Source organism: Alternaria alternata (genome assembly GCF_001642055.1).
Source record: "Alternaria alternata strain SRC1lrK2f unplaced genomic scaffold CC77scaffold_11, whole genome shotgun sequence".
NCBI lineage: Eukaryota > Fungi > Ascomycota > Dothideomycetes > Pleosporales > Pleosporaceae > Alternaria > Alternaria alternata.
In genome coordinates, this window is record NW_017306200.1 from 1065041 (window position 1) to 1092383 (window position 27343).

Genomic DNA, 27343 nt, shown 5'->3' on the forward strand with positions numbered 1-27343 from the left:
CAACGCAATCAGAGCCTCCACGTGGTAATACATGCGCCTTATCCCTGCCGCATCCCTGCGTGGTCGCCGCTAGATATCTGAACATGGGATCTGCTAACATCAAGGTATGTACTGATCCTTCTTGCTTAGATCCGAGAGTAATAAAAGCATAGTTGTTGGTTTTATACAATATATAGAATTTCAATGTTATCAAATACAGGGTATAACGATCGTTTCCTCGCTCAATGCAAGCCACAAATAGATGGAGTAGAGCTCTTTCTCGCCCAAACGCCGTAAACACCCATCATGGCTTCGTGAAAGATAATGCTTTAGACAGACAATCAATCAGAACCAGGGCACGAGGCCAGCCGTACTAGCCGGATTCGTCGGGGTTCCTTCGATCCCATACTGATTCACCATGTCATCCCAAAGTGTCCAGTCCATATCCCCATCGTCCATCATCACAGCTTCTTGAACGTGCTGCTGCCTATTGCCATTGATATTGGCATTACTCAAACCTGCAGTGTTATTGCTATCGATGCTAAAATCCATACTTGTGGTTGGAAGCATGCCATCTCCGAATGTAGGATAGCCATTTGCGGCTGTGGGCGGGTTCATCCCGTGTGTACCGTATGAGTGTGTTGAGGTGGTGTTCGAGGTAGCAGGCTGAGCTGTCATGGTCGTGGGGGTATATGCGGGCCAGTTCAGGACTGTTCCGTCGAGGACCCCACCGGATCCCATAACGTCGTTAATCACGTTATCAAGGCCGTATTCGAACAAATCTCCAAACTCTTTTCCAGGCGAGGCGCTCTTGCCTCTTGCGCTATTTGACTGTTCGTTTGGCAATGGTTGTTGCTGAATCGAGCTCTTTCCATCTTGCAGCGAGTTGGTTCGTGACTTGGCTTGCGCAGGGCTGCTGGGCCAACTCGGGAGTTCAGCGCTAGGCATCTCACCCAGTTTCGGTGCCGAAGGTCGCAACATGCTGTCCAAGATCTTGGCTTCGTGTTGAGCTGTAGTGGCTGCTGACTGATTTGCCTGATTCAGCGCATTCGGACCTTGGAAAGCAAATGCGCTGTTGGCAAACTGCCCATTCCGGAGAGCCAGGCTAGCCCGCTCGAGGGCCAGCTCTCGTTCCCGCGCTGCCCTTGCTTTTGCAAGAAGTTTTCGTAGCGGTTTCCAAAGAGTTCCTTGTTGGCCTTTACGGAGTGGTGAAGCATCATTGAGCGGGAACCACCAACGGCCAGCAGTTGCTTCCAGGGCTCTCCACGCGCGCTCTACAGCCTCGCCTTTGGTGCGGACGCATAATTCAGAGAGCAGGAAGGCGATGGCGTGCCACTGGACATATGTGCGGAAGAGCCAGCCCCACTTCATGGTACGCGCTTCGGTCTCGAGCAGGATAGAGTACTCGACGTTCTCAAGCGAGGTGATGAAGAGTTTGTCTTTGGTCTCTTGCGGCAATGTTGCACCTCCATCTTTTCGTTGGTGTGGGTGATAGACAACCAACCACATTTTGCTCATGATGAGCCTTGAGATAGTCGCTGTAACCCAACAGATCGGAATACTCATATCGCAATTCTTAAGATACTTGTCTTCCATGGCCTGGTGAGCATCGCTAATCCATTTCTCCTTTTGCTCGATTGTCAGACCAGAGAAATATTCGGTGCATCTATTAGGGCCCGGGGGGACGTATATGATACGGCGGAAAATGTGGGTGATTTCGAAGCGAAGGAGGCAGAAGGTCATGTCGGTGAAACCTTGGCGGTCTTCGGGAAACTCGGTCATGTCGGGGTGTAGGTCGGTATCGTTGACATTAAGTGGCTGTAGGGTAGTTGTTAGTATGTGATTGTAGACATGAGACGAACTGACATACCATCTTGGTGTCAAACTGGGCTTCGACAATGGTCGGATCGCAACCGTGATCTTCCGAAGATCTCGCATCAAGAATGCAGACCTGCCACCACAGGCGCCTACGCATTTCGATCTCGAATGGCGGCAGACCAAAATGACTACCATCTCGGTGTATACCAAGCGTCTGCGCAATGCGCACGGCCAAGCCAGTCAGAGTCCAAATCTTGCGCGCGTCGTCGTTGCGCCGCAGTAAGACGAGGAAGATGACAAAGGATTGGAGGATGATGACTTCGTCGCAGTAGAGGAAGTTTGCTCTTGCCAGCGCCTGTTCCAACCCAAACCGATATTTGTTGAGGAGTGCGTTTCGGTCTTCGCCCCACCTTTCCAGACAGACTTCCGCGGTTGTGCTTGTTACTGCGCCGTAGTATATGGCGAATAAGAGTGTTTCCATTCCCTTGCTCACTTTGTCGATATGCGCAAAAGCGTCGAAGATGACAGGCTCGAAACTGGGAACGTGGAGCACTTTGACCAAAGACTCGACGTGGTCCTTGTAGACGTCCCAGAATTCGCGCGCTTGCTGCTCGGGAGGGTGAAGCGCGTGCATGTCGACGTTGGAGGAGCTGTAACCAAAGACGAAGCTCTGGTGCGAGGACATGTTGGACGACTCGGGCGAGGGCGCATCGTCTTCGTCGTCGGATGGCTCGATAAGGATCGACTTGAGGTCTTCGACCTCGTTGTTCAAAGAGGCCCAGAAGCTGTTGTTGATGTAGCGGCTCCGGCCTTTTTCCACCACCAGCCGTCCGAAGCGGTTCTCAAGGCCCTCTACACTGTTGTCGGTTTCGACTCTTGCGCCATGCTGCTTGGTCGGCCATGGGACCTGGGGCTGCCCGCTCGGACAGCCTCCCTCTGCACTTGCGCTGTTCTTTCGTTCCCTCTCGCGGTCGGCCGCCTCCTGCTCGTGGCCCTCGACCTGGGCGTTCAGACTGGTGACGACGCCCTCCAGGCGGCGCAGTCTCTCCAACAACTCGGCATCGGGTGGCTTTCTGCTCTTTCGCGGCGCGCGTCCAGGTCCAGGGAAGATGCAGTCGATTTTGGCGCGCACGCAGTTGGAACACGGGTTCTTTTTGTCGCATTTGACCTTGCGCCTACGGCAGGTAACGCACGACCGGGGGTTTGGCGTCGGCCCAGCACCTCCACCGGGTGAGGGGCCGCTGACACTGCCGTTGAGCCTCTGGGTGCCATTGGGCGACGTTTGGCTAGACTGTATCTCGTCGGACATTGTATAAGGGATGAGTGATACAGGAAGCTGCCTCTTCCCTCTGCCGAAATCCCTCTTCTTGCTCTCGACACTCGTTCCTCCGTGTGGCTTGACTTTTGCGGCGAGACCCTAGTCGATTGTCGGCGCTGACCCAACTTCAGGCTCCGATCGCTTTGTACGACACCAGTACGAAGCGGAACGTCCCTGGTGGGGCCTGGCGAATCAAAGCTTGTCGTCTGGCTATCCCACACTGCACACGCCGGTCAAGACAGGGACTTTGCGAAAACAAGTCGTCGACTCAGACCGCTTGACACGCATATCTGCGGAGGAACCACCGTCCATCACCTCTTATGCCCGCCTAAGGCCGGCCCAACGTCATTCCACCGGCTGAACATCACCCTCTGCTATGCACAATCTCGTATGAGGGGACGTCTGAGTCATCCATGTAGGCCTAGCCGGCCCTGTCTTTCGTCGTGACTACTCTGCAGACAGGATCAAGGTTTATCAAGTGCTACCCATTTACGCCTGTCGCATCCCGTGGACTGCGATCGGTGAGAAATTCGGAGCCTGCCAAGTCACCTCCGCAGATCCATTTCCATCTGATAAGCGCACGCTCTAGAATCTCACCAGAACATTCATTGTGCATCCAAACAAGTTGTTGCCTAGTCTGAATCATGTACCATGGGTATCGCCGAAAGCGCATCCTCCCGTGACTCCAATATTTTCCTAAACGCCATCAAGTTGAGTCGTTGCATCACGCTTCCCGGCTCCGAGTCTATCTCCGCTCACTTCGGCCGCCAATGTTCTTCTCTTTCCTGCGTCTGCTATTCTCGACCGAGAGACGGGCCTTGTCCTCCGCCTCTTCCTCCATCTCTCGATCGATTGCCTCCCTCACTCTCATGAGCTCTTCCAGCGGGATACCCTTTGTGTCTACGACCACACTAGGTGCGCCCTCTAAGTACCTCAGATTCTCTAGTGCTTGTTCGACTAGCTTATGCAATTTAGCCTGCGAGTTCAGGTTGTCGTGACGCTTCGTGTTGTGTAGATCAGGGTACAAAACCCCATCGCCATTCTCTGCTCCTTGAAAGGCTTGGAGGTAGGGTATGTGAGCGGGTAGCTCATTGTGAAGCGTTGCACCTACACAGACAGACGTTTCGTGACACCATGTCCGTGCAACATTGCGAGGTGTGTAGCCACCACCACCTATAATGAGCAGAGGACGACCGTAAGCTTTTACTGTTTCTACGCAATAGCCGTGCGCTTTGATGTTGAGGTTGAAGCGACCGAGGCGGTCACCCCCAAGAGAGTCGGCACCCGACTGCAGGACGATAGCTTGCGGGTTGTATTTTTCTATTACTGCGCCGGTAACCGTCTTGAAGAGCCACTTGTACTGGTCGTCGTCGATGCCATCATCGATGGGAATATTCAGGCTGTGGGCCTTGCCGGGATTTCTAGGATCCGCGGGACCCGTCTCGTCGATGGCTCCTGTACCTGGGAAGAACGGATAGCCGTGCTTGTCGATACCATACTTGTGGTACGAGAGCGTGAATACACGATCTGTAGACTCAAATGCCTGTTCGACACCATCGCCGTGGTGGACGTCGATATCAATGTACAGGACGCGCTGGTTCCGCGAGAGCAGAGTTTGGATCGCTATCACAATGTCGTTGACATAGCAGAACCCGGAGGCAAGATTCTTTTTCGCGTGATGTAAGCCTCCAGACCAGTTGATGGCGATATTAGACTGGTTGTTGATGAGATTGTAGGCAGCGCTCATTGTGGCACCCGTATAAAGTGATACGTAGTTCCACAGTCCATCAAATACTGGGCAGTCGTTCGACTCGCCACCAAAGCCATACGCTATATACTGAGGGTCCTCAGGCTGTGCGTTCTGAGGCGTGATTTTGCTGAGGTAGGCTAGATATTCGCGGTCGTGGAACACAGCAAGGTCCTGGAAGCTGGCTGGTCTTGGCTCGAAGAGATCCATGGTATACTCCAACCCATACGCAAGAACGAGTTGTTTCGTCAGCGTCAGACGCCATGGTTTCATCGGATGTGAGCTGCCAAAGTGATGATACTCCACGTGCGGATTGTAATGGAAAGACACATTCCAGCCTTTCGGCCTCTCGAGACCATGTTCTTCGGCTTCACGCGCAATCACGTCCTTTTTCTCGGCATCAGTAAGTACCTTGAAATCCTGGTAATTGGCGACCCAAGGATCGTCCGGAGAGAGGTACTCCTGCACAATATCACTGGGTCCGCCTGGCGGAGCATAACCGGCAACTCGCATGTTTCGAGGAACCTGTCACGCGTCGTCGTGAAATCCTCTGTTTGGGTTGATAAGACGTGGGTTCGGAGCACCCTCGTAGATCTAGCGCTTCAGGTCGTCTTTGTTGCTGATGAATGTCTTAATAAAAGATTCGGGCCTCAATTCCTCTTCCCAAATTCTGTTCCAACGTGCTAGAGTCTTAGGCTCGAGCACAGGATGCGGGATCCGATTATCGTCCGCTGCACGGTACTGCGGCAGTTAGCGAGTGTCGAAGAATACCAGAGCTTTCTAAGCCTCCAGAAATCAGTAGACACAATATTATGAGTCTTCATTGTTTGGATGGGATCTTTGGTGTAGAGAAGGGATGTTTACCTTTGCTTTACGAGGACGTTTTCTCGTTGCAATTTGCGACGGCTTCTTGCAGCTGTAGTCTGCTCTGGTCGCGCGACGCGTGTTCGGATTTGATTTCTGCCACTGTGGTCCGTTCAGGAGAGCAGCGAGCTGAGGTTTGACATGTGCGCCGGTAGAATCGTGACTGTATGCGAAAACTTCTTGGTCTTCGTTCTGAATGTCTTCTCTGTTGTAGTTGTAGTTGTCGTCGTGACAAGGTTCGCTTGCGGTGGATGAGCCAACCTTGTCTTGGGCGCAATCATCTGATTGGGTATGATAGCGCAGCATCTTGCCGAACACGTAATCGAGCCTCTTTGTCAGCGGCTGTTCCTGCATGTCAACGCGTTACAACACGACTCCATTAGTCTATCGCGAGAGCGAAGCTTACGAAATAATCCGACTCAAGATACAAACAGAACTTGAGCACCAAAAGAAAAGTGGACACGAAGTGAGGGTCGAACGGAAAGGTTTTGCGCTGCGTTGTTTGTTTCTCTGTCGCGACACGGCTCTTTCACTCCCAAAGGCATCAACGTTCCATCAAATTTCATCAAAATTGCAAGTGCAACGGGCAAGCAACTCGTTTTCTGCCCCTTTGCTCTCTAGCGGGTCCTATCGACCGCGTCCTGGCTGCGCGAAGTATACCTTGACAAGATCATCGCCACACGCGTCTATACGCCCGACGACATAGGACCTAACATCTCAACATGGCTATCGCAGAAGATGCAGCGACAGTACTCGAACAGTTCATACATGATGGTATTTCCACTTATCATCTTTAACACGATCATCGCAGCTGACATGTGGCAGTCGCGAACCTTCCCGCAGAGATCACGCATCTTTACGAAGAAGTCCAAGCCAAGGACAATCAGATTCAAGAACTGCGCTCTGCAATACAGCAGCGAGACGGCAGCATACAGAAATTCATCAAGCTCAACGGAAGCCTAGTTGAGAATCCAAAAGAGGCTGGATATTCGAAAACCATCATGGCAAATTACGAGAAAGCGCAGATACTGCAAGAAGAGAAGATTGGACTTGTCGACAAAGCTGCTGCACTTGTACGTTGTTGATCTGCAATGTTCGTTCTATCTACTTACAACAACATAGCTCGACCGGCATGTAAAGCGCCTGGATATCAAGCTGCGCGACCTGCAGAATGATGGCTCAATACCCACTGACCCCCAGATGCCCTCGCTGCTCAGGGACTCTCCTGGGAATTTGGTTCCGCCAGCGTCACAATCGAATACGGGGTCCAGCACACCGCTGCTCCCCGTGTCTGGTAATGGGGGCGGCGCTCCAAATCTCGCCCAGGCAGCTGCCATCGCGCGACTGACAAATGCGACGAATGTGGGCCTCAACTCGAGGATGAACCCATCACTGCAGAACATGCAAACACAAGCCCTTCTAAACCAACAGCGACTGACCAACGCGCAAAGTGCCATACAAGCAAATGCACGACAGGAGCGGGAACTCTCAGCGGGAAGCGACAGCAAGCGTCGCCGGCCGACAGGAAGCATTGGTCCCCTCCCTGCAGCATCTTCAAACCTGGGCCGACAAGGGTCCATAGGGCCCGGGACTCCGAAACCCTCAACACCAGGCTCACGCGCAGGCAGCGTAGGACCCCGACCGCAAAAGAATGCACTCACAGTCAAAAAGGCGAAACCTCAGCAACCGCTGCGCAAGGCGGCCCTTACAGCCAAGTCCGGGGTCAACAAGAAACGGCGCAAGGGTGGATCCCGAGCATCGCCGTCGACAACTGCAGACGACGAGAGTGTGGCAAGTGAGGCGGGCACGGAAGACGAGGACATGTCAGGCATGGGAGGCGGCGATGCAGAGGAGGACGAGTCGGATGACACCAAGTACTGCACATGCCAGCGCGTCAGCTTCGGCGATATGGTAGCGTGCGACAACGACAATTGTCGGTATCAGTGGTTCCACTGGGAGTGTGTAGGTATCAAAGAGGAGCCATTGGGAGACTGGCTTTGTCCAGAGTGCAGGAATCAGGCGCCTTCAAAGATCAAGAGAGCACGTTAGGAACGGGCTTGAGACAAATCTACGCGGGCATTGAGGGTTCACGGTTTGGCACGTGACAGACTAGACAGGTGCTGTGGCTTGGCAGAGTCGCACTTGGCTGATGGCGTGCGGGAGAGGCGCTGAGTGGGAAAAGCCACGAGCGAGTCGCCCGGCATCAGATGGCTCTCTTGTACGTGGTAGTTGCTATACGATATACTGTTCTATACCCCATCAAATTGCGTACTCGCTGCACGAAATTAGCACCGTCTCCACAGTACTGGCCATGATCGCCGGGCCAGACCCGAGGCCCGGGATGGCCATGGTAATCTCCTCGTAAATAGGCTGACTACGGAGGGCCATGCAAGTTGGGAAAAAGGAAGCGTGACCGGTGACAAGACATGCAATGCAGCAAAACAAAGCCAGGCAGGCATAACCGCTCCGGGCTGTCGAGCGGTGATATGGAAACCTCGAGCGGCCGTTCGAGCGCCCTTGCCATGCATCGTCGTCGCCCGCGCGGCGGGCAGCTAGCGCCTAAATCCCCCAGCCAAGGCGCAGGCGAAAGGGGCAGCATCACCGACATTGGATAACAGCAGCGGAAAGCCTCATAAGAGTTGTTGGCCCCGGCTGCCGGTTCCTGCATACTCGTATCACCGTCGCTCTCTCTTCGCACCGCGGCCTCTTTGACTAGACGCTGGCGTGCATTCACACTCCCTTGGCTAGTTGACGCACTGCTTTGTTTGCATCCGCTCCTTCACCGCATCGCACATTCAGATTCGGAACAGTGCCGGGCGTCCGTCGACTCCTACCACGCCTAGAGTTTCACCAGCAGCCTTCCTCCGCAGCCACTCTGCCAGTTCCGCACTGCTTTTGCAAACCTTCGCTCCAGTCTGAAGCCCACTAACACGCTCCGATACGGATACGATCCTGGTTGACAGCGGCAACCCGCGGGGTGAAACGCGACGCAGCCACCATGAATGCCATGAACACGCGCAATGGCGCTCTGTCGCCCCTCTCCACCGACAGCCAAGAGTGGTCGCCCATTACAGGCTACCGGAACATCGCCGGCGACAACCCATACTCGCCCACGATCCCTCCCAACGCATATGGGCCCAGCAACCCCGATGGCGGCATGCTCAATGGTATGCGCCCTGGCACCAGCAATGGAAACCCCTCGCCGCCCAGTTCAGTAGGCCGATCGAGCGACGGCACGGGGCTGTATGCCTCGAGCATAAGTGATAGTACACGCCCCATCATGGATGGTAGGAAGATGCAGGCGCTAGAGGAGACCATGTCGGAACATTTTAGAGTGCTCAAGGCATACCTAGGGCCCTACCTCAATGACGAGAAGGGCAATCCGCGCCCGAGCAGGGCCAAGGACAAGCTGACCAGACTATCTGCTGTCCAGTTCCAGGAGCTCAGCACCGACGTATATGATGAGTCGATACGCAGAGAAACGGACCGCAAGCGGGGAGGGCCAGGTGCGCCTGGCAACGACACTCCCAAATATCTTCTACCCAAGAATAATTTTCATCCCAAGCGCAACCAGGCGAGGCAAAAGCTCTCCACACTGCCTCTCGAGCGCTTCCGTCAACTCGCAACCGACGTCTTCTACGAACTCGAACGGAGATTCCCGCGCTTCACCGGAGGTGACATGCCCCCACGACCCTCGAGCCCCAACGGCAGCATCGCGAGTCGCATAAGTAATAGAGGACCTCCGAGTAGAGGCGGCACACCGAATAGCATGGGCGGACGACCCCCGCCAGGACCGGGCTACAGAGGGCCACCTCCAATGGGCGGGCCCATGGGGCCCATGGGTGGACCCCCAGGAGGACCTCCAGGTCCACCGGGAGGACTGCGGCCCGGTTCAGGGAACGAGCCAGGTTCTTTCGGGCGCCCGCTTCCGAAGACGTTCCAATCCAACACAATTGTGCCAAACAAGGGCACACTAGTCGAAGACGACGACGATAGCGGAGCGGACGATGACGACGCATTTAACCTAGAAGGCGCTGCTGCGAGAAGACAGACAAACAAGAGCGCAAAGAGCATGAGCATGGCGCACGAGAAGATAACTGCGGATTTGCAAAATCAAGTCTCTGAGTTGCAGGGCAAGGTTGACTCATTAGAGGCTACCATACGTAACAAGGACGACGAGCTGCAGCGATTCCAAGACGATGATAGAACACGCGATGGCGCTTCGGCCTCTGAGCGTGCCGAGTGGGACGAACTCCGGTATGCGCTCGAGGAGAAGGTTGAGAAAGCAGAGAATCTCAATTCCTCACTTCGTTCCGAAATAGACAAACTACGCAGCGAAAACGAAAGTGTAGAGAATAGCCTCCGTGCCCAGATCGCAGATCTCGAGTCCCGCCCGCCTCAGCAAGCGTACGATGACGGAGACGCTCAATGGAGACAACGGTGCGAGGAGCTTGAACGGGAATTGAACGAACAACAACAGGTAGCAGAGGAAGTACGGAGAGACGCATCCATGTTCTTGCAAGAGATGAAGGAACTGTCAGCCCGCAGCGATGCCGCAGCCGAGAAGGAAGAGCAGATGGCGAATCAAGTGTCATCATTAGAGGCTGAGCTCAAGGACTGGAAATCGAGATACGCCAAGGCTAAGACGCAGCTTCGAAATTTGAAAGCATCTTCTATGGGCTTATCGCAACTTGCGTCGCCGGACCTGCTCAACTACTCCCGCGATGCAGCTTTTACAACGCCGGACGGATTGGTCAAGGACGTCCATGTTACCAAGTTCCAGCTTAGCATTGATGAGCTGCTTCAAAACGCGCGAAGAGCAAATTCGGAGCAGACTCTCGAGAGTATGCGTCATGTCGTGAAATGTGTACGAGCCATCACGGGCGATATCGATAGCACGTCTCTTTCGCAGATCCAGTCTCCTACCAGTAGTGTGAGTGGCGACATTTTCGCGAGTCCTGAGAAGCAGCAAGCAAAACTCAAGTCTCGCGTCAGTGCTACAGCCAACAACCTCATCACAGCTACCAAGAATCATACTTCATCTGGAGGATTGTCACCAGTCAGTCTGCTGGACGCCGCAGCTAGTCACTTGTCGACAGCCGTTGTGGAGCTGGTCAAGCACGTCAAAGTGCGGCCCACACCGGAAGACGAACTCGAAGGAGATGACGAGGATGCCGATAGGCCCATGCCGTTGAAGTCGAACGTATACAACAACTACAATGCTTCCTCGCCAAGCAACATCAACGACAACACGAATAGCAGCGGTGTCACCTCAGCATACGGTCATCACCGCAGTCGCAGCAGCAAAGGCGGCAGCAGTGATACTACTAGATACAGCGCCTACAGTTCTCCATACAGTGGATACGATGGTCAAACCGGCGGCATGAACGGTGCCAATGGCACAGGCGATAGCGGCATGATTGAGTTCAAGGTATGTTCTTAACAAGCCTAGTAGTCATACCTACTAACGCGTACAGAACTACCTCGAGGATCAAACAGCAACCCTTGTTCAGAGCATACAACCACTAGTTAACCTCATCCGTGCAAACCCCGAATCTACTCCTGGGGATGAGCAGCAAATCTACGATTACATCCAAGACATCTCGCAAGCGGTCGATGACACTGGCAACAAAACCTACGATGCTGTGAACCAGCTTTCCAACCCTGCATTGAAGAAGCATGCGCTTCCCGTTGTAGAGGTGCTTGACGAATGCAGACAAAACATGCTTTCTGTCGACATCAGGGGTGAGGGTCGCGAGAAGATCCCGCCACTTGCGTTCAAGACCGCTAGGGCTCTCAAGGTAAGCTACACAAAAGCAACAGCAACTTGTACACATGCTGATCATAATACAGGAGCTCGTACTTCGCGTAGACCGCATCGAGTCCGGCGAGCTCACTGTCGACCAAACGCTCAAAACAGAGCTATAATGCGACAACTGACACAAACTGATTTTAACGTACGATACGACTACGTCGTATATCTCAGGGCGACCTTTCATTGCAACATGTTTTGCTATTCTTCAGCTTTCTACATCTGGCATGGCGTTTACGGATCCCACGGCCTCATAGCATCCATCAATCTGTGTTTTCTTGGCTACTACCACCAGCAATGCTGGATACCACCTCTTCGATGCGACGTCAGGACACGAGGGCATGCGAGGCTTGGAACCCATTATAGGACATATTATTATTGTTTATTATGACAGTGGTCGGTTTATGATCTTGTGCCAGACTTCATGTAGGCATAGGTTTAGGGCATAGGATAAGCCGTCTTGGATAATCGGCCTATTCAGACTGAACTATGAGGTACTACGAACACGGACGGCTTGTTATATGGTAATATAGCTGAACTAGGAAGAATCTTTAGTTGGTAGTGGAATCACAACACGATTTAGGATGGTCAATCACCGCTACAATCAGTAAGGTGGCTTGCACCTTCCCCACATCAGCGCTTTTTTGGACCCTGTTTTCGCCTCGGCAATTATTGCCAATTGTTTCGCACCATGCGTTCCCACCCTTTCGGACCGTTCCCATGCCTATTGCTCAAGGTGAAGTTGCCCGGCTGTTGTGGTACCAAGGAAACGAATGTAAACGATGACGTCATCATACAGCTGTTACGCGCGTGCGCCTGACGGGGCTGAGACCACATGCCCACGCAGCCACCGCTATTAGGATAGTTCTAGATTGTTGAACCGCTTACACTTGCGCTTCTTCTGAGAGCAGACTTCGATTACCCCTCCAGAAGTCTAGGTCTGTTCAAGCTATACGTCCCACCAGCACTAGAAATCGGAGCAAAGCAAAGAGCAGTCGACAACATGGCGCAACAACTGCAGCCGGCATGGCCTCAACAGAGACCTGCATACAACGATACGATTCTCACCATCACGCACAGCAGCTGTGCGGATCCGTACGTACTCTGGGACAAGGGTACGTATTATATGACCTTTACCTGCGGCGGCCACATCGAGATCTGGTCTGCAGACTCCCTCTTCGATTTCGAAAAGAAGTGCAAAAAGAACGTAATTTGGCGTCCTCCACCAGACCAGCCCTACTCCGCCGATCTATGGGCGCCCGAACTACACTCAATCCACGGTCGGTGGTATGTATACTTTGCGGCTGACGACCCCAAACATGGCAACAAATCGCACCGCATGTATGTCCTTGCTGGACCATCATCAGAGGAGGACCCTCTCGAACCAAGCAAATGGAACTTTTTCGGCCGTCTAGGTGGCCTCCCTGAAGAGCAATGGGCAATCGATGGCACAGTTGTTACGCTCGGTGGTTCCATGCTCTTTGTCTACTCTGGCTGGCCCCTCGGTACGCACGCCGATGAATCTCGCCAGGAAATTTTCATCATCGAGATGGTGTCACCAACAGAATGTACCGGTCATCCCATTCGCATCAGCACACCAGACCTGCAATTTGAGTTTTCTGGTAGCAGCGGCATCAACGAGGGTCCGCAGTTTCTCTGCTCTCCTGATGGCCGTTGGATGGGCCTTGTGTACAGTTGCGCGGGAAGCTGGACACACGAGTACAAGATGAATATCTTGTACTACACTGGCGGTCACCCTCTCGATCCACATTCTTGGGCCAAGTCCAACAAACCTCTTCTCAAAGCCGCTCGCGACGATTCTCCACCCTATGGACCAGGTCACGGAAATTTCGTCCTAGTCAACGGCCCCGGTGGTCCAGAAGTCTGGGGCGTCTTCCACGCTACTGATGCGAAAACGGGATGGGAAGGTCGTAAAGCGCGCGTCATGCGCGTCGGGTGGGGCCAAGGAGGTCCATTTATGGGTTCTGGCGAATGTGGAAGATGTTGTTGTGAAATCGAGCATTTCATCCAAGGTTGTCCTGGGGGCGCTTGTGGAGGCCAAGGTCATTGTGGCGGTGCTGGGGGTGCGGGCGGAGGGTTCATGGAGCCAGGACATCAGGGCGGCAACTCGACGGATGATATCAAGAGGGAGGTAAAGAATCTGATCAAAGGTGGAAAAGGTCTTGTGAGTAAGTTCCTCAAGTGAAGCTTACGGGTAGTAATCACTCAAAAGAAACTGGGGCAATGGTGCCGAGGCATATGGTGATGAACAAGTGCTCGCATACAGGGAGTTGTAGCGGCTGTGGTTGCTTGCGTTTCAACAAATAGATGATACTTTATAGAAGAGAAAATAGTGCGCGAGTCGTAGATACAAGTACTCCGATTCTTTTTCACTCGGTTTTAAACCATTGTATCTCCGTACTCTTGGAATATCAAATCCCGGGCTTCTCCGCACTCGGTAGCTTTGCTCCCGCCTTTACCGCTTGTCGAATTGCGGAGAACGGTGGAATACCGCCGATCCTCCGCGCGAGAACATCGAAAAGGGACTGGTACTACACCTAACGTCAAGCACCACTATAGTCAATAGCACCGCTCGTGGCGCAATTCGTCCCCGAACGTTTTCATGTCATAGTATTTGGTCAAGATGAGAGGTTGTACGGTTATTTGCCTACGACCTAGCCCTGGAGGTGAGAAAGGAGCAAGGATCTGGCCAAGACATGTAGCCAAGTGATCTCAGCACTTTTCGTTGGCTTGTTGCCTTTCACGGTCACTATTCAATAGGTACTCCACTCTCGGGCGTTGGTCCCCGTGGCGTCAAAAGATGGACGCCATACGAGACGAACCCCGCAGGTAGAATCCACTACCGTCCTTCACATGGCGGAATCGGAATACCGCAATTCCGTAACCAATACGTGAAACGCAAAACTTCGGGAATCCGTTTACTCGTTCCGCTAATTCCATGTCTGTTATGCCAGCAACACGAAAGTTCGGGTACTCGTCAACCCGGTGCCCTAATCTGCCATGTTTGCTTACAGCAGTGGATACTTATAAAAGCTGGTTCTCCAGATTCCCGACCATGGCGAATGCAACACACATACAATACAAAAACGTTCGAAGGTACCCGGAACCTCAGCAGGAACTTCTATCACGATGGCCAAAGTCCAAGGAACCTGCGAACCCCGCTTCGCCAAGGTCAAAGACCTCTTCCAGTCCTATCTCGACTCTGGAGAAGAGCTCGGCGCCTCTGTCTGCGTCAACGTCGATGGCAAAGACGTCGTCGACATCTGGGGCGGTTACGCAGATGAAGCTCGAACTCGCTCGTGGGAGAAAGACACTGTAACGTGTATCTGGTCCTCTACCAAGACTGTCTGCGCCTTGGCAGCTCTGGTATGCATCGACCGCGGGCTACTGGATCCATACGAGAAAGTGTCAAAGTACTGGCCTGAATTCGCTGCAAATGGCAAGGAAGGCGTGGAAGTCCGACATTTTCTTTCGCACGCGAGCGGACTGAGTGGATGGGAGGAGTCCATCACTGTAGAAGATATGTGCAACATCGAGAAGAGCACAAAGCTCCTCGAGCAACAAGCGCCCTGGTGGGAGCCTGGTACGGCGACTGGTTACCATGGCTGGACAATGGGTCACCTCGTCGGCGAACTAGTCCGCCGCGTAACAGGAAAGCCGATTCAAGAATTCATTACCGAAGAGCTCGCCCGCCCACTCACCGCGGACTTCCAACTGGGCATTCCCGAAAAGGAGTGGAACAGAGTCGCTGATATAATTCCTCCACCAATGCCCGCAAAACAAGAGATGCAGGCGTTTGCACTCGATCCAAACAGCCTCATGTTCAGGTCTTTAGGCAAGAACCCTGGTATGGACGCCGACTGGGCCAACCAGGCCCTCTTGAGAAACTCTGCTATCGCCGCAGGAAACGGGTATAGCAACGCCCGCGGCCTTGTCCGCCTCCTCTCCGTCGTCTCTCTGGAAAACCGTTCATTCCTCGCCGCCAAAACCATCGACCAAATCTTCTCAACGCAGCAAGAGCACAAGGATCTCGTTATACCGGCGAAGGTTCGTTTCGGACTCGGGTTCGGGTTACCCGCAGAAGGAAGCATGATGGCGAATCTACCCCAGGGACGCGTGACGAGTTGGGGTGGATGGGGTGGAAGTCAGGTTGTTGCTGATGCGGACAGAAAGTTGACAATTGGCTATGTTATGAACAAGATGGAGGCGGCTGGGCTAGGGCAGCAGGAAGGGGGTAAAGGCGGTATGGGTAATACCAGGACAAAAGCGTTTATTGCGGCGGTTTATGAGGCATTTGGGATTGAGTCTTGAGGAACGACCTCTTACTTTAGATCCTGAGGAATTCAAATCCTTTAGCTCTTGGCGTTTTGCTGATAACGTTGTTGCTGCTGGTGCTGGTTGACAACTTGTTTTGGCCATGCCATCCATTCAGCCCAGTACGATCCTAGGCAATCATCGACCACGCCGACAATACTCTTCCCGCAACTATCTGTCCACCAATCCTGAAGAGTCTGCTCTAGTAATGCACCAAAGTAGGCAAAGATGAGTAAAGCCAAAGGCTGCCTTTGCCGCTGTAGCTTGAAGTACTCCTTGGGTACTACTGATAACCAAACAAACGGCTGTATTGATGGAAGAAATATTGTTCATTAGTCAAAGCGTCCATTTGAGATATAGAGAGAAATATCGAGTGACTCACAGCGGACCAGCCACCATTGTATCCCCACTCTTCTTGTTGCGCCTCCCAAGTGTTCAGGAAATGTACCTCCCACGCACTCATCTTTCTTAACAAGTACAATGTCTCATCATAAGTTGCCTTGTTTTCATCGTCCGCCCATGTTTGTTTGATGCGCAACAAGTGCTCGTCGTCCGGCCCAGGGTGCACGTCAGGATCCATAGTATCCCAGTCCTTCAGATGGAGTGTTGATCGCAAAGGTCCCTCTTGGAGGTAGTCGTATACTGAGTGTACCACGGTCCCTACGCCATGGACTAGGGGTATCCATTCTGCACCTAGGATACGCGATGTACGAGCTGAGATGCTGCTGGCATTGTCGCCATCATGCTGTATGTCCATCATTTCGTCTGAAAGTTTAGAAAATGTACAAAAGGCGTATAAGAACATGAGTGTTGAAGTGGCAAATATTGCATCAGCATTTTCTGCACTGATAGAGTAAGTGTCTGCCCTAAACCCGCTAAGCGCGAGCGTGTGGTGATGCGCGGCAATATGTAGGTTTGCGCGTCTATCGTTTGGACGAACATAGGCAATATGTAAGGCTGAGAGACTGATGAGACTATGCATCATGTAAGCGTGGTTATATGCGATTTCTGGGAAAACATCCCGCCAAAGGCGGTTGACTGTTGCCATGCGAGGTAGTATCGAATGGCTCGTGGCTATTGTCCAATGGTGCAACAGGGACATGTCCTTGAGCGAAAATGAGGGGATGATTTTCGTTTCTGAGCATGGTGTGCTGGCCGCGAAAGGATCGTTCCGAGGTGTAGCTAAGTGTAGTATTGCATCTGGAGTTGTTGGTGGCAGTCCAGGAGATGTTGCAGCTGCGCTTGAGCTTTTGGCTCGCGGTGGCACCAACTCTGGATATACACATGCAACTTCATGCCGGACGCAGTGCGAACATCGCGGCTTTCCTTCGTCGCACTATGTCGTGTGTCAGAACAGATGTTCGCATAGGAAATGGGCCATACCTTGATCCGGCGACGTTTACAGGCGCCACAGCCCGTCCGCGATTTTGTGTGAGCTTTTCTCTTCAAAACCATTGGATCTGACCAATTGCAATCCCCGCTTGGCTCGTTGTGTAAGAAAAAGTAGTGAAAGAGGTACGCAGGCGACAGGAGGCTTGAGGGTAAACGAGAAACGAAGAACGAAATACGCAGCGGTGGGGTCTGCGTTAGAACTATTGATGGAAACATGATAAGTCTAACCCGATATGGTTCGACCAACAGGGTTCCGGCTGGTTGTACTAACGGACGATTCCGACCCCTTGACACAACAAGATCAACTCGCAACATCCGCAGGTTATAGTCGTTTATATGACTCGCATACTGGAGACCTTCTTATGTATACGTAATTCATTTGGATCTGGAAAGTGTGCTTTCCAAAAATGTCTAAACCCCATGCCCAAACCCATACCATGACAACCGAACGCCTTGTGAGTACTGGGAATCTTTTTCGCCGCCAGTAAAATGGTACTGCAAAGAGCGCATTTACGTTGATGCCATCAAGCTCTCTCATACAGCCCGATAATCTCGCTATCCAACTTTTTCGCTGCCCCATGGTTCGTCCCGAACACGTCATCTGCACGTACAACATGAAACAAAACCTGAACCACGAACATGGGTAGCGTATCGAAGATATACATGTAAACCTCATGAGAAGCCAGATATCCACTGTGGCCCTGTGCAAACTCAATAACGCGATAGATGCATCGGAGGATGATGACGACGGCCGCAATGGCGAGAAGTTTGTACTACCATACTGTTAGTGTATATTTCCTTGACGAAAAGAGATATATGACTCGAAGTAAGAAGAAGGGTGCAAGAACCATAATGAGAAAGAGACTTACCAAAGCCGGCCACCCATACTTTCCATACTGTGGGATGGTATGTCTCTGTGGCGAACTCCTCATCCTCATATAGAAGATGACACTAATCACCACAAAGAACCCAAAGAACAACAACTGCACAAACAGTCCGAGCAACATGATCTTCTGTCCCATGTCTGTCATGCTAGCCTGCGCCATCATACCTCCACCACTGGCCTGCATGAGGAATGCGAGGACATCACCGCAAACAAAGATCTTGGTTACCCGTGTAGGTCGGATGATTGATGCGTGTTCAGCGTTTACGAAGATGACGAGGCGTCCGTAGATCATGTAGATTGTTGCGGCGTAGAGAGAGGGAGGCAGGATTATGAAGAGCGATTGAAGGATGTAGGTCATCAGTTTGGCGGGGGACTGAGCAGAAAGGTAGCGGGCTGCGTAACCGACCGTCATCACTGGTAGACCGTTAGTTCATGCGAAGTTCTGGAAAACGTGTTGAATGTACGTAAGGGAAAGAGAACGTACTTATTGCTCCGACGACGAATGCAGTGTAAAACCATGCTCGTCCTCTGATCATCTGGAAAAGATGATAGAGTGTACTTAGGCCGAAGAGCCCAGCAAAAAGGATGGCGCCGACCTCACTAGGGGAGTAGGGATAGAGACCATTGTTTCCGGCTTGGGAAGGTGTGTCACCTGCCATTGTGATATTCCGAGGGTACTCTCAGTTGGAGATGTCTAGAAGTGCAGTATAATGGGGTGAAGAGGAAGCGAGTGCCTCTTACAGAAGAAGGGTAATTGCTGTAAACGAACGTAGAAAGAAAGAAAGTCGTGTATAAGAAAATGAACAGATGAAAGCAGATGAAGTGAATGTGTGGTTTGCAAGACTCATCAATATGCATACCACTTCTCCTTATACAACTGAAATCCTGCTCGCAAGTTGCGCCCAAAGTGCACAAGCCTGTGTAAAGATCCACTGCCAGACGAATACGCGGATAGCCCTACGACATGAGACCGTGCGCTCAGGAACAAGATGCGGGATCCACTTTCGCGTACCCTGAAACCCTGCATCGCCCGGCGCTAACGGAATACGATATACGGGCACGATCTAGAAGATTGGTTGTCTCGAGGATTTGATGCCGTACCTCTAAGCCTTCTACATGACGTTGCCATCACTGCGCCACTGCCCAGAAGTACGAAACAGATAATATTGCGACTCCTTACATCGCCGTTCCTCCACTATTCCTTCGGGCGTTCCATATCACGCTTGTACAAGGTAAAGCGATCCATAACCACAGTGATACTCGACTACTCAGGTCGCCAGTGCGCACTCTCAATTTCCGCTTGCGTAAGCCCAACAAAAGCAGACGCATATCTGATCATGAGCCATTGCTCTACATGTAATATGTCTGCGTCTCGCACAGCAAGCGAATCGACCGACATATCGGCATCTTCTAGAGGTAGCAGCGCGGTCGTGCTATAAGCGGCAGAACTCTTCGACACCTCTCCATCTATCGAAGTCTCTGATCGCACAAGTGGGCAGTGATCAAGAGACGGAGGGTCCTTCTGGATAGATCCGTGGCTCTCCGTGTCAGGTGATGTAAGCGATTGTGCGCCCGCAGTATCTGTGGATACATCGGAATTTTGCAAGGACCGGCGCCTTCTTGCATCTGTGAAACCCTTGAAAAGCGCTGACCACGACGTACATTGATCTAGAGGGACTTGATTGTTGTCGTTCCTCAGTTCGGAGGTGACCATGTACGGCACTGGGGCCTTCACCTTCATGGATCGTGGTTCTGCGTCGTATTCCAACGAATTGGCTGATGATACTGGAACGTTTGCTTTAGCTGGCAGTGGTTTCGCATTGAAGGGAATATGGCTTGTCGTATTGGGTACATCTTTGCCGAGGTTGCGATCATTCTTGCGCTGCTTCTGCTTCTGCGGCAAGTCTTTGCGCACTCCAACCTTTTGCCAACTACCCACGGATTTTGCGTGATCCTCTTCTTCGAAATTTGGAGTGTCACCACAACTACCATGAAGTGTGCGCTTCTCAGCTGATATTCCGATGTACACGTTTGCTGCGGATACCTTGCTCTTTTGCGCTGCAGCCTCTTTGTCGCTTGAGTCTTCCCGAGCGGGACCTTCCTTGACTGACGTATTATCAGTGGGATCTCTAGCTGACGTCAAGCAGACGCCATCATCATCATCATCATCATCATCAGTACTGCCACAATCGTCGTCCTTCAATACTTCTACCATTGTCGTCCTCATGCTAGTGGCATTGCCGCTGCTATTAGCGTTGTTGCCTACGACCGATCGCTTGTACTCCTCCGCGACAGACGACTCCGATCGCTCAGCAGCTCTGAGTTTCTTTAGCTTCTTCTCCATACTTTTCCTGTCCTTCTTCGATGGCTCCCGCTCGCTCTTCTCAACCGGCTGTTGTACTGTAGGTAAAGACGGAAGTATCTCGACAGTGGCTGCAGAAGATTGCTGCTGAGATACCGGCTGCTCCCCAGGTACTGGTTGAGTCTCAAGCGGGTGGTGCTTTGGCAAAGCTGGATCTTCCACCGGCTCAACATCCCTATCACCCTTCGATTGACTCTTCCTTTTCCTCTTCGATCTTTTCTTTTCACCTTCTTCGACGGTCCCTTGCGATTTCGAAAGATTGTCCTTCCGCTTCAAGACTAATGGCCGCGACTGCGGGTATTCCAATGGCACATCCTCTCGGATATGCCTGTAAAAGGACTCCCATAAAATCAGACTTGGCGTTGACATCGGCTTAGTACTGTATTGAGGAAAGTGTTTTGCGTCGTAAGTGTTGTACATCTGAACAAGGCTGTGCCACAGCGTCTCCACTCCAGGATGCCTGTGTTGTAGGTAATCGAACAAAGTTTTGCGGGCTTTCGCGCCATCCATACTTAGCTCGTGTATGTCGTGTAGGTCGTGCAGAAGTTGAGCATCGATCCAGATCAATGATGAAGAGCCAGTAGCTAAAGGACGAATATAGACCTCAAGCGCCTTGAGCGCATGGCCAAGTAGGGGACCGACAAATTTGAATTGCGGATTGTGCAGTATAGCACGACAATGTGCTGTCGCATCTCGCTTGACTCTCTCGCGGATCGTCGTAGGTATCTTCTTGTACTTTTCACACGTTACACGATTTACCTATACCGTTGCGTGTACTGCACACCATAAGACTTCGAAGGGCTCCAGGTCGGGTCGTGTGCGGGTCAGAAAAATGATAAGGTCTGCGATGTCTGCAGCGTAACGGAGAGCCAGAAATTCTCTGGCGTTTTTATACTCTTCGTTGAGAGCTGAGGCTACCTGCAATGGAATGCCACCAAGCAGGTTACGTGCTTGAAGGAGCTGTAGAACATTGTCGGTCATATGATCTGCAGGAAGGAGGAAATTGAAAAAGATGATGGCAGGGTCCATCGTGGCATTCCAGATGACTTTGTCGCTATCGATCTCGAACGAGCCATCCCAAAAGCCGCAACATTCCTTGTTGAATATTGACATGCTCAGAACACAATCCCTGGCCCGTGATTGTGGATTCTCTAGTTCTAGGGGTAGAATGTCTATGAATGAGATCATCACATGATACTATCTGTTCAAATCCCTGTTCCCTACGCTTGAGACGGCTTCTGAATTCATGATGACAGGATTTTGGCTCAATGTATCCTTGTATTCTGCAGCCTCCGGTGGTGGGTCTTCAGATGATGGGTGGCCAGAAGATGTGTCGCCAGGCAGCGGCGGTTCGACGGTTGGCCCGCCAGTCGCGCGTTGGGCCTTTTTGTAGAGGGCATTGCGGTATTTCTCCTGTATTTTGAGGTAGGTGAAGTTTTCGACGGGCAACGGCCAATATTCGTCGGCAATATAGCGGCATATCCGCAACTCGAGAACACCTCGCTTGGCCTCTGGAATACCGTCTAGGTAGTCTCCGATGAACTTGCCTATTGGCAGCAGTTTCTCATTAAGAACCTGAGCATGCGACCTGGTAGCAAAGTCCAAGTTGCCTGGCGGCAGACTCTCGGGCGTGAGCGCCTTCAGCTCCTGCAGGTCTGCGAGAATGGGTGCTAATATATGGCTTAGTGAAGTGTGAGAGCCTTCGCGAGCTTGCGACACCATCTGCGCTCTGTGGCGGTCGGCGTCTGTGGACGGCAGGAATCGATTGATGTTGCGGGATAAGTTGCTGAGTCTGAGCGAACGGAGAATAGAATGCATAGGATCTGAATCGAGTGTAATTGCTGGAAGCGAAGGGCTACGAATAATCGATGGTTCTGCGACGGTGAAAGAATCGTTGTGGTCCATACTCGAGGTCGGCGAATAGCTGCATCCCACCCCTTCATCGTGGAAGTCGCTCTCGGACAGGAGTAGCGGCCTCGCATCCAAGGCTGCTTCCTCATCCGCAATCTCAACACGCGGGCCAAACGCCCATCTTATCCCATTCATTGAAGCGTCTTCCATTGTTTCCCAAGTTCGGGTGAGCGCAATGAGGACGATGGAGAGGACGGAAGATAAGTTGCGGTTCAAGCAGTCGAACAGCATTGGCTTGCTAGATGTGACTTGCTATCGGGCCACGTGCTTTGTTGGGAAGGCGTGATTGAGGGAGACGGTTTGAGCGAGGAGGTCGCGACTGTAAATTAAATCAGCGTTTGTTTGCTCGGGCGCGAGTGGGTACGCGAACAAACGCGAGATATCCCGTAGCTAAGTAGATAAAGATAGCGATGACAATGACAGAGAAAATGTACGAAAGGAAGGTCGGGTACAGAAGTTGATTTTCGGGCCCCCAAGAACAATGGAATGTCTGCAAATAATATAATACAATAAATGTGTTCAACTTGGTAAGTATGTCTTACAAGATCGCCGACTCACCCGCTCGTGTCCTTATACAGTGGCGGGTCGCTGGACCTTCCTGTCGCCTCTTCTGCAGAGACAAGACGAATCTTTGTCTTCCATGACGCCCATACGGGCTGGGCATCTTTGCTGTATGGATGTTCGCTATCATGCAGATTGTCATCTAGGATAGCTGTGAGCCACCAAGGCGTGAGATTTCTGAGGAATTGTGATGAGATGATTGTATACTACGGTTAGTGCGAAATCCCTCGGCCCTCTCTCCAGCCTATGGGTATAAGCGCTGCTGCGACCTGCCCTACACCCCTTTCCGTTGCGAGTAGGTTGAACTGCGCGGCCGCGTTCCTAGTATCTTGAACTTCTAGTCGTATGCCCAAATCGTTGAGGTATTTGCGAACCGCAGGCGCAAGGGGGATAGTGTTGGGGCCGGTGCCGACGATGAGCAGATCTGCCGCGCCATTGTCAGTTTCCATTCTTGCCAAATCCTTGTAGGGAGACCCTAAACATACCAGGCTTTGGATATAGCAACTCCAGCACTCCCCAAGCCCGCTCCTGCACTTCCCATTGGCCCTTTGCATTCAGCAGTCTGCCCGTCATCATATCATCTCCTGTGCCTCCTCCAGCAACAGTACCTTCTTTCCTTCCTTCGCGTAGCCATGGCTGCCATCGATATGCTTCACCGCCTATTAAGAGAATTCCGCACCCGCTAATGCGCATCTGATTGTTGAGTGCGAAGCCATCGCCTGTGCAGGCATCGATTGACGTAGCAGGCGCAACTGTATTTCGGAGGACGTCGAGAGCGCTGAAGTCAGTCTGTGTGTCTTCATCACTTTTGGGGCCGCGATCGCGCGTTTTGGGAGGTTTGGATTGGAGAAGGGCGGGGCGTGTCGTGTGTAGGAAGCGTGCTTGTCGTGCTGATGCGACGGCCGAGGGCTTATGTTTTGGCAGACTACGACATGATGTCTGCGCTGTACATCTTGAAAAGAGACGCGTGCATTGCAGTAGGCTTCGCTCCATAGTCGTTATATGCAATTGATTGTTGTGGCGTATCTCTATGGACAGACCGAAAGTTATGCTAAAGGCCATGATCGATGCTGTCATCGATGCACAAGAGAGCTTGGACCAGCCAACAAGCGAGGCGTCTTGATACAGCGTGCCTCGCCTTACACTCCCCCGCTCGTCGCCTGCTCAGAATCATGTACAGATGTATGCCCGTGTGACCATTCCATACAACGAGCCTTGTGGCAGCATGACTCTCCAACCGATGCACGTGTGGACCTTTGTTCCTGTGCCCGCTATTTCACCCCTAGCTACCCCTTGCGACACCTGTTGACCATCAAGCAGGCAGTGGTGCTTAGCAGCCTCTATTGTCTCATCGACGGGCATGCCAGATATCTTCACATTCCTCTTCGTCGTCTGAGTCGAATGTTGAAGGAAGTTCCGTACAGTCCAATCCCTCGGACGCGAATTCCTCCGCCAACGTCAATCTTCTCTCCATCGATCTTGTCTCAAAGGACGCTGTGAGCTCTGAACTGGTGTTTACTCGTCTCGGCGCTTGCCTGAAAAACTGGATAGGTGCTGTGCTCGTTTTCGGTCTGGCATCCTCATCTTGCTCGCTCACTTTCATCCAGCTCATGTCTGTTCCTCGCCTTCGCTCGCGATGGTCATGGACGCGAAACTTGACTGGCTGTACGATGGGCTTTGGCTGATCTGCGCCCAAGTAGCACCACTCGCCTGCCGGAGGGTTGTAAGTGGGCGTCATGCCGCGATCTCTCAAGAGGTCTGAGGCTTTCAGTTCCCCAGGCGGTGTGATTCGCTCTGGTGCCGTGCTGAAGCCACTCCAATGAGGTAAACCGATAGCGCGGCAGCTACGAGGCATGGCTGGCAGGTTTATCGTAGGGCCAAGCAGCTCGCGTAAATACACATTGCTGGAAGAGGATGTCTTACACCCAAGCAGAAAAAATTGCGTGCTGTCGCGCTGGTGGATACACAACCCAGATTCTGGCTCGTACGGGAAGCAGTCTTGTGAGAACATACTGATCTGTTTCGCTCAAAGCGAAGAATTCCGTGGTGTTTTGATTGCCTTGGAGACTTGACTCACAGTTCACCTTACAAGTTTGCGACTCGAGTTTGGTGTTTGGAGCAGTTGGAAGCCGAGGTTGGTGAGTCTGGGTCGGTATTGTGAAAATTTTCGCTGTCATGAGTTGTAGAACTTTCTGGTGAAGGAGAAACAATACGAGTGGCTGGTACTAATTCTCTATTGCCCTGGTTCATTGTCACCACCCATGGTATGTGGTTGCGTTCACCTGTCAAGCGTCCAATAGGACAAGGTCAAAATCAAAGCCATACCGCCACGTTCACTTTTCGGTGACAGCGTCGACAAGCAGGGCGTTATATTTATGACCTCGTGGAGAATCTCGGGAAGAGCAGAGGATGAGTTGTGTGGTAGCTGTTCGTTGTACGGCGCGGAAGCAAACTGCGACGGGCACTCACTGGCGCCTGCTGTTTGTGCGCGTTTCTGGAAAGCTCCCCACGAGGCCCCAAATCATTCAATCGGAATGGAACACTCACAGTGTGCTACTTGTGCACCACTGTCATTGGATCCGCTACGTTTGATTCATCGCATCGCCAGCGACGATTAGCATTCACTCCATACCGTAGCTAAGCGAGGGACTGAAACTTGGTGCTTGAGTTGCCATTTCCATTTCCACTTCAGCACCCTCTCCACGCATGTCGTTTTGTTTGGGCATGCATGAGACACTGTTTTAGGTGGTAGAGATGTCTTCTCGATTTCGCGAGTTCTGCGACTACCAAGAGTTGTAGACTTGTTGCGTCATTTATCACGGGAACTCGCGTCGCGCTCCTGCGCTCCTTCCATATTTAAAAAAAAAGACTCTCTCACTTCTCTGGACGTCGCGTCTGCCTAATCAACTATACTCAACCCAGCAGTCAGCGACTTGACTTATTCCCGCCCAACTCGATACGCTACAGCAGACATGCCTTCTAACGGGTATGTGTTGTCCTAGATCACTTTGTCAGTCATCTCGTGTTTTCTGACCGATCAACAGACGCAGAGGCCACATCTTTCCGACGATTAAAGGCCGGAAGAGTAACAGCGGCAAGAGGAGTAACAGATCACTCAGCGATAAGAGTACGACCGAGTTTGGGGTCAATCGTTGCTGCCTCCTCGAGTTGCCTGCTGGTATGTCCCTCTTTTTTCTGCCTACATTCCCGGTGGCTAATAAGCCGCAGAGATTCGCAATCGCATATACCACTTCACCAAGGAGAAGGTGTATGATGAATGGCTGACACCACCACTGCTGAGTAAGAAGTGTCCCTGTACGAACTGTATGTGAGACAAACACTGACGTCGCACGCGTCCCTTTTAGGCAGGGGCCACAAAAATCCAATTGGAGGCACTGTCAGCCCAAGTCAACTAGGCACTCTGCGCTATCGTGCATTCACTCAAGTCTGCCAGCAGATTCGGGCCGAGTTCCGGCCTATCTGGCTTCGCCAATCGTGCTTCCGTATGGAGCTCCCAGCAGTTGCTCAATTTATCAAAACGTACTACCCTAAAGTCACGGATTATCAGAACGCCCCGAAGCTTCTACTGATTTCTTGGGATCATGGACTCATTGAAGATGAGTTTGGAGAAGTCTATGAAGACTTTGACGGCCTTGACGAGGATTCGATGGAGGATGTTCTGACAGACATCACGCTCCTGGTCCGTCTGCGCGCGCATTGCCCCACCTTTACTGCCAAATTCGTCTCCCGCCGGGTACTCGAAGACGATGTGCCGAACTGCCCATGCGGTGATTGTGGACATAGTATTCATTGCGCATGCGATGACTACTGCGATCACGAAGACGCTTTCGATATAGCACGCTTGGAAATGGAGGAGAGCTATCGGTACTTGAAGGGACTAAACACATTTCTCAGTAACAGCAACAATTCCTGGCTCAAGATCTTCCGCGACACCGTCCGTGTAGGTACTCTCGTGGAGTTCACTTTCGACATCAACACTCAACATCCCACTGTCTTCATTCGCTTCCCTCAAGGTTGCGCTCCTAAAGGATTTCATTTGAAGAACATGTACAGCTGTTCTCTAGTCCTTCTCGACCGCCTGGGTATGTTGGATCTCGAGCACTACGAGCTACTTGACTATGTTATCGGCGAAGCAACTGGCAAATATACGCTTCATGTGGGCGAACATGGTTTACAGGTACACTACAACCAGATTCACTTTGATGGACGTACCATCGCCAGCTGGAAGAAAGGGAAGGAGGCTAAGGCATCGACTCCCTAGAAGCCTCGCTATGAGTTGAAGTGGCTCGTATCCTATCTTGGGTCGAAGCTCTGCTTTCCTCAGTCGTACCCATTAA

At 52.1% G+C, this 27343-nt stretch overlaps 13 protein-coding genes across 13 annotated transcripts; 5 read left to right on the forward strand and 8 right to left on the reverse strand.

Moving 5' to 3' along the window:
- Positions 1–106: 106 nt before the first annotated feature.
- On the reverse strand, positions 107–3483 carry CC77DRAFT_127856 (hypothetical protein). The gene is made up of 2 exons (XM_018530165.1): positions 1850–3483; positions 107–1797 (listed from the first exon to the last, which is right to left on the reverse strand). Exons 1-2 carry the CDS (start codon positions 3104–3106, stop codon positions 325–327), a joined length of 2730 nt encoding a protein of 909 aa, XP_018385882.1. The 5' UTR covers positions 3107–3483; the 3' UTR covers positions 107–324.
- A 113-nt stretch (positions 3484–3596) lies between these two features.
- CC77DRAFT_1009311 (hypothetical protein) lies at positions 3597–6032 on the reverse strand (the record flags this gene model as incomplete). Its single annotated transcript, XM_018523586.1, has 3 exons — positions 3597–3811; positions 3875–5387; positions 5727–6032. The coding sequence occupies 3 exons, from the start codon at positions 6030–6032 to the stop codon at positions 3597–3599; spliced, it is 2034 nt and encodes a 677-aa protein (XP_018385883.1).
- Positions 6033–6308: 276 nt separating this feature from the next.
- Positions 6309–7938, forward strand: CC77DRAFT_127996 (hypothetical protein). The gene is made up of 3 exons (XM_018530166.1): positions 6309–6500; positions 6552–6799; positions 6849–7938. Exons 1-3 carry the CDS (start codon positions 6449–6451, stop codon positions 7773–7775), a joined length of 1227 nt encoding a protein of 408 aa, XP_018385884.1. The 5' UTR covers positions 6309–6448; the 3' UTR covers positions 7776–7938.
- Positions 7939–8559: 621 nt separating this feature from the next.
- CC77DRAFT_127998 (hypothetical protein) lies at positions 8560–11872 on the forward strand. The gene is made up of 3 exons (XM_018530167.1): positions 8560–11157; positions 11204–11527; positions 11580–11872. The coding sequence occupies exons 1-3, from the start codon at positions 8725–8727 to the stop codon at positions 11652–11654; spliced, it is 2832 nt and encodes a 943-aa protein (XP_018385885.1). The 5' UTR covers positions 8560–8724; the 3' UTR covers positions 11655–11872.
- Positions 11873–12353: 481 nt separating this feature from the next.
- CC77DRAFT_1020952 (Arabinanase/levansucrase/invertase) lies at positions 12354–13920 on the forward strand. Its single transcript, XM_018525172.1, has one exon. It carries the CDS (start codon positions 12542–12544, stop codon positions 13742–13744), a length of 1203 nt encoding a protein of 400 aa, XP_018385886.1. The 5' UTR covers positions 12354–12541; the 3' UTR covers positions 13745–13920.
- A 768-nt stretch (positions 13921–14688) lies between these two features.
- CC77DRAFT_935876 (beta-lactamase) lies at positions 14689–15870 on the forward strand (the record flags this gene model as incomplete). The annotated part of the gene is made up of 1 exon (XM_018534464.1): positions 14689–15870. One exon carries the CDS (start codon positions 14689–14691, stop codon positions 15868–15870), a length of 1182 nt encoding a protein of 393 aa, XP_018385887.1.
- A 41-nt stretch (positions 15871–15911) lies between these two features.
- Positions 15912–17328, reverse strand: CC77DRAFT_1031655 (hypothetical protein; the record flags this gene model as incomplete). The annotated part of the gene is made up of 3 exons (XM_018526679.1): positions 15912–16178; positions 16256–17209; positions 17257–17328. The coding sequence occupies 3 exons, from the start codon at positions 17326–17328 to the stop codon at positions 15912–15914; spliced, it is 1293 nt and encodes a 430-aa protein (XP_018385888.1).
- A 461-nt stretch (positions 17329–17789) lies between these two features.
- CC77DRAFT_1031656 (RTA1-domain-containing protein) lies at positions 17790–18810 on the reverse strand (the record flags this gene model as incomplete). The annotated part of the gene is made up of 3 exons (XM_018526680.1): positions 17790–18038; positions 18135–18565; positions 18636–18810. The coding sequence occupies 3 exons, from the start codon at positions 18808–18810 to the stop codon at positions 17790–17792; spliced, it is 855 nt and encodes a 284-aa protein (XP_018385889.1).
- Positions 18811–19415: 605 nt separating this feature from the next.
- Positions 19416–21626, reverse strand: CC77DRAFT_1061910 (hypothetical protein; the record flags this gene model as incomplete). Its single annotated transcript, XM_018528476.1, has 2 exons — positions 19416–21248; positions 21291–21626. The coding sequence occupies 2 exons, from the start codon at positions 21624–21626 to the stop codon at positions 19416–19418; spliced, it is 2169 nt and encodes a 722-aa protein (XP_018385890.1).
- CC77DRAFT_128077 (hypothetical protein) lies at positions 21367–22951 on the reverse strand. The gene is made up of 2 exons (XM_018530169.1): positions 22795–22951; positions 21367–22743 (listed from the first exon to the last, which is right to left on the reverse strand). Exon 2 carries the CDS (start codon positions 22653–22655, stop codon positions 21711–21713), a length of 945 nt encoding a protein of 314 aa, XP_018385891.1. The 5' UTR covers positions 22656–22743; positions 22795–22951; the 3' UTR covers positions 21367–21710.
- Positions 22770–24037, reverse strand: CC77DRAFT_1020955 (hypothetical protein). The gene is made up of 2 exons (XM_018525173.1): positions 23471–24037; positions 22770–23409 (listed from the first exon to the last, which is right to left on the reverse strand). The coding sequence occupies exons 1-2, from the start codon at positions 23976–23978 to the stop codon at positions 23198–23200; spliced, it is 720 nt and encodes a 239-aa protein (XP_018385892.1). The 5' UTR covers positions 23979–24037; the 3' UTR covers positions 22770–23197.
- Positions 24038–24197: 160 nt separating this feature from the next.
- Positions 24198–25178, reverse strand: CC77DRAFT_128075 (hypothetical protein). The gene has a single exon (XM_018530168.1). The coding sequence runs from the start codon at positions 24994–24996 to the stop codon at positions 24334–24336; it is 663 nt and encodes a 220-aa protein (XP_018385893.1). The 5' UTR covers positions 24997–25178; the 3' UTR covers positions 24198–24333.
- Positions 25179–26212: 1034 nt separating this feature from the next.
- On the forward strand, positions 26213–27267 carry CC77DRAFT_936348 (hypothetical protein; the record flags this gene model as incomplete). The annotated part of the gene is made up of 2 exons (XM_018534489.1): positions 26213–26285; positions 26351–27267. Coding segments are annotated over 2 exons (990 nt in total), but the record flags the coding sequence as incomplete, so codon positions are not given.
- Positions 27268–27343: the final 76 nt, after the last annotated feature.

What these genes read in the sequence shown, in the direction of transcription:
- CC77DRAFT_1020952 (XM_018525172.1), top strand. Translation starts at nt 12,542, where the DNA reads ATGGCGCAACAACTGCAGCCGGCATGGCCTCAACAGAGACCTGCATAC.
- CC77DRAFT_127998 (XM_018530167.1), top strand. Translation starts at nt 8,725, where the DNA reads ATGAATGCCATGAACACGCGCAATGGCGCTCTGTCGCCCCTCTCCACC. An exon ending in GCGGCATGATTGAGTTCAAG is followed by an intron (nt 11,158 to 11,203) that starts GTATGTTCTTAA and finishes TAACGCGTACAG; the next exon opens with AACTACCTCGAGGATCAAAC. An exon ending in AGACCGCTAGGGCTCTCAAG is followed by an intron (nt 11,528 to 11,579) that starts GTAAGCTACACA and finishes ATCATAATACAG; the next exon opens with GAGCTCGTACTTCGCGTAGA.
- CC77DRAFT_128077 (XM_018530169.1), bottom strand. Translation starts at nt 22,655, where the DNA reads ATGCTGTTCGACTGCTTGAACCGCAACTTATCTTCCGTCCTCTCCATC.
- CC77DRAFT_127856 (XM_018530165.1), bottom strand. Translation starts at nt 3,106, where the DNA reads ATGTCCGACGAGATACAGTCTAGCCAAACGTCGCCCAATGGCACCCAG. An exon ending in CCCAGTTTGACACCAAGATG is followed by an intron (nt 1,798 to 1,849) that starts GTATGTCAGTTC and finishes ACTACCCTACAG; the next exon opens with CCACTTAATGTCAACGATAC.
- CC77DRAFT_127996 (XM_018530166.1), top strand. Translation starts at nt 6,449, where the DNA reads ATGGCTATCGCAGAAGATGCAGCGACAGTACTCGAACAGTTCATACAT. An exon ending in CGAACAGTTCATACATGATG is followed by an intron (nt 6,501 to 6,551) that starts GTATTTCCACTT and finishes GACATGTGGCAG; the next exon opens with TCGCGAACCTTCCCGCAGAG. An exon ending in TCGACAAAGCTGCTGCACTT is followed by an intron (nt 6,800 to 6,848) that starts GTACGTTGTTGA and finishes ACAACAACATAG; the next exon opens with CTCGACCGGCATGTAAAGCG.
- CC77DRAFT_1020955 (XM_018525173.1), bottom strand. Translation starts at nt 23,978, where the DNA reads ATGGAGCGAAGCCTACTGCAATGCACGCGTCTCTTTTCAAGATGTACA. An exon ending in GTTGCTATATCCAAAGCCTG is followed by an intron (nt 23,410 to 23,470) that starts GTATGTTTAGGG and finishes ATGGCGCGGCAG; the next exon opens with ATCTGCTCATCGTCGGCACC.
- CC77DRAFT_128075 (XM_018530168.1), bottom strand. Translation starts at nt 24,996, where the DNA reads ATGTTCTCACAAGACTGCTTCCCGTACGAGCCAGAATCTGGGTTGTGT.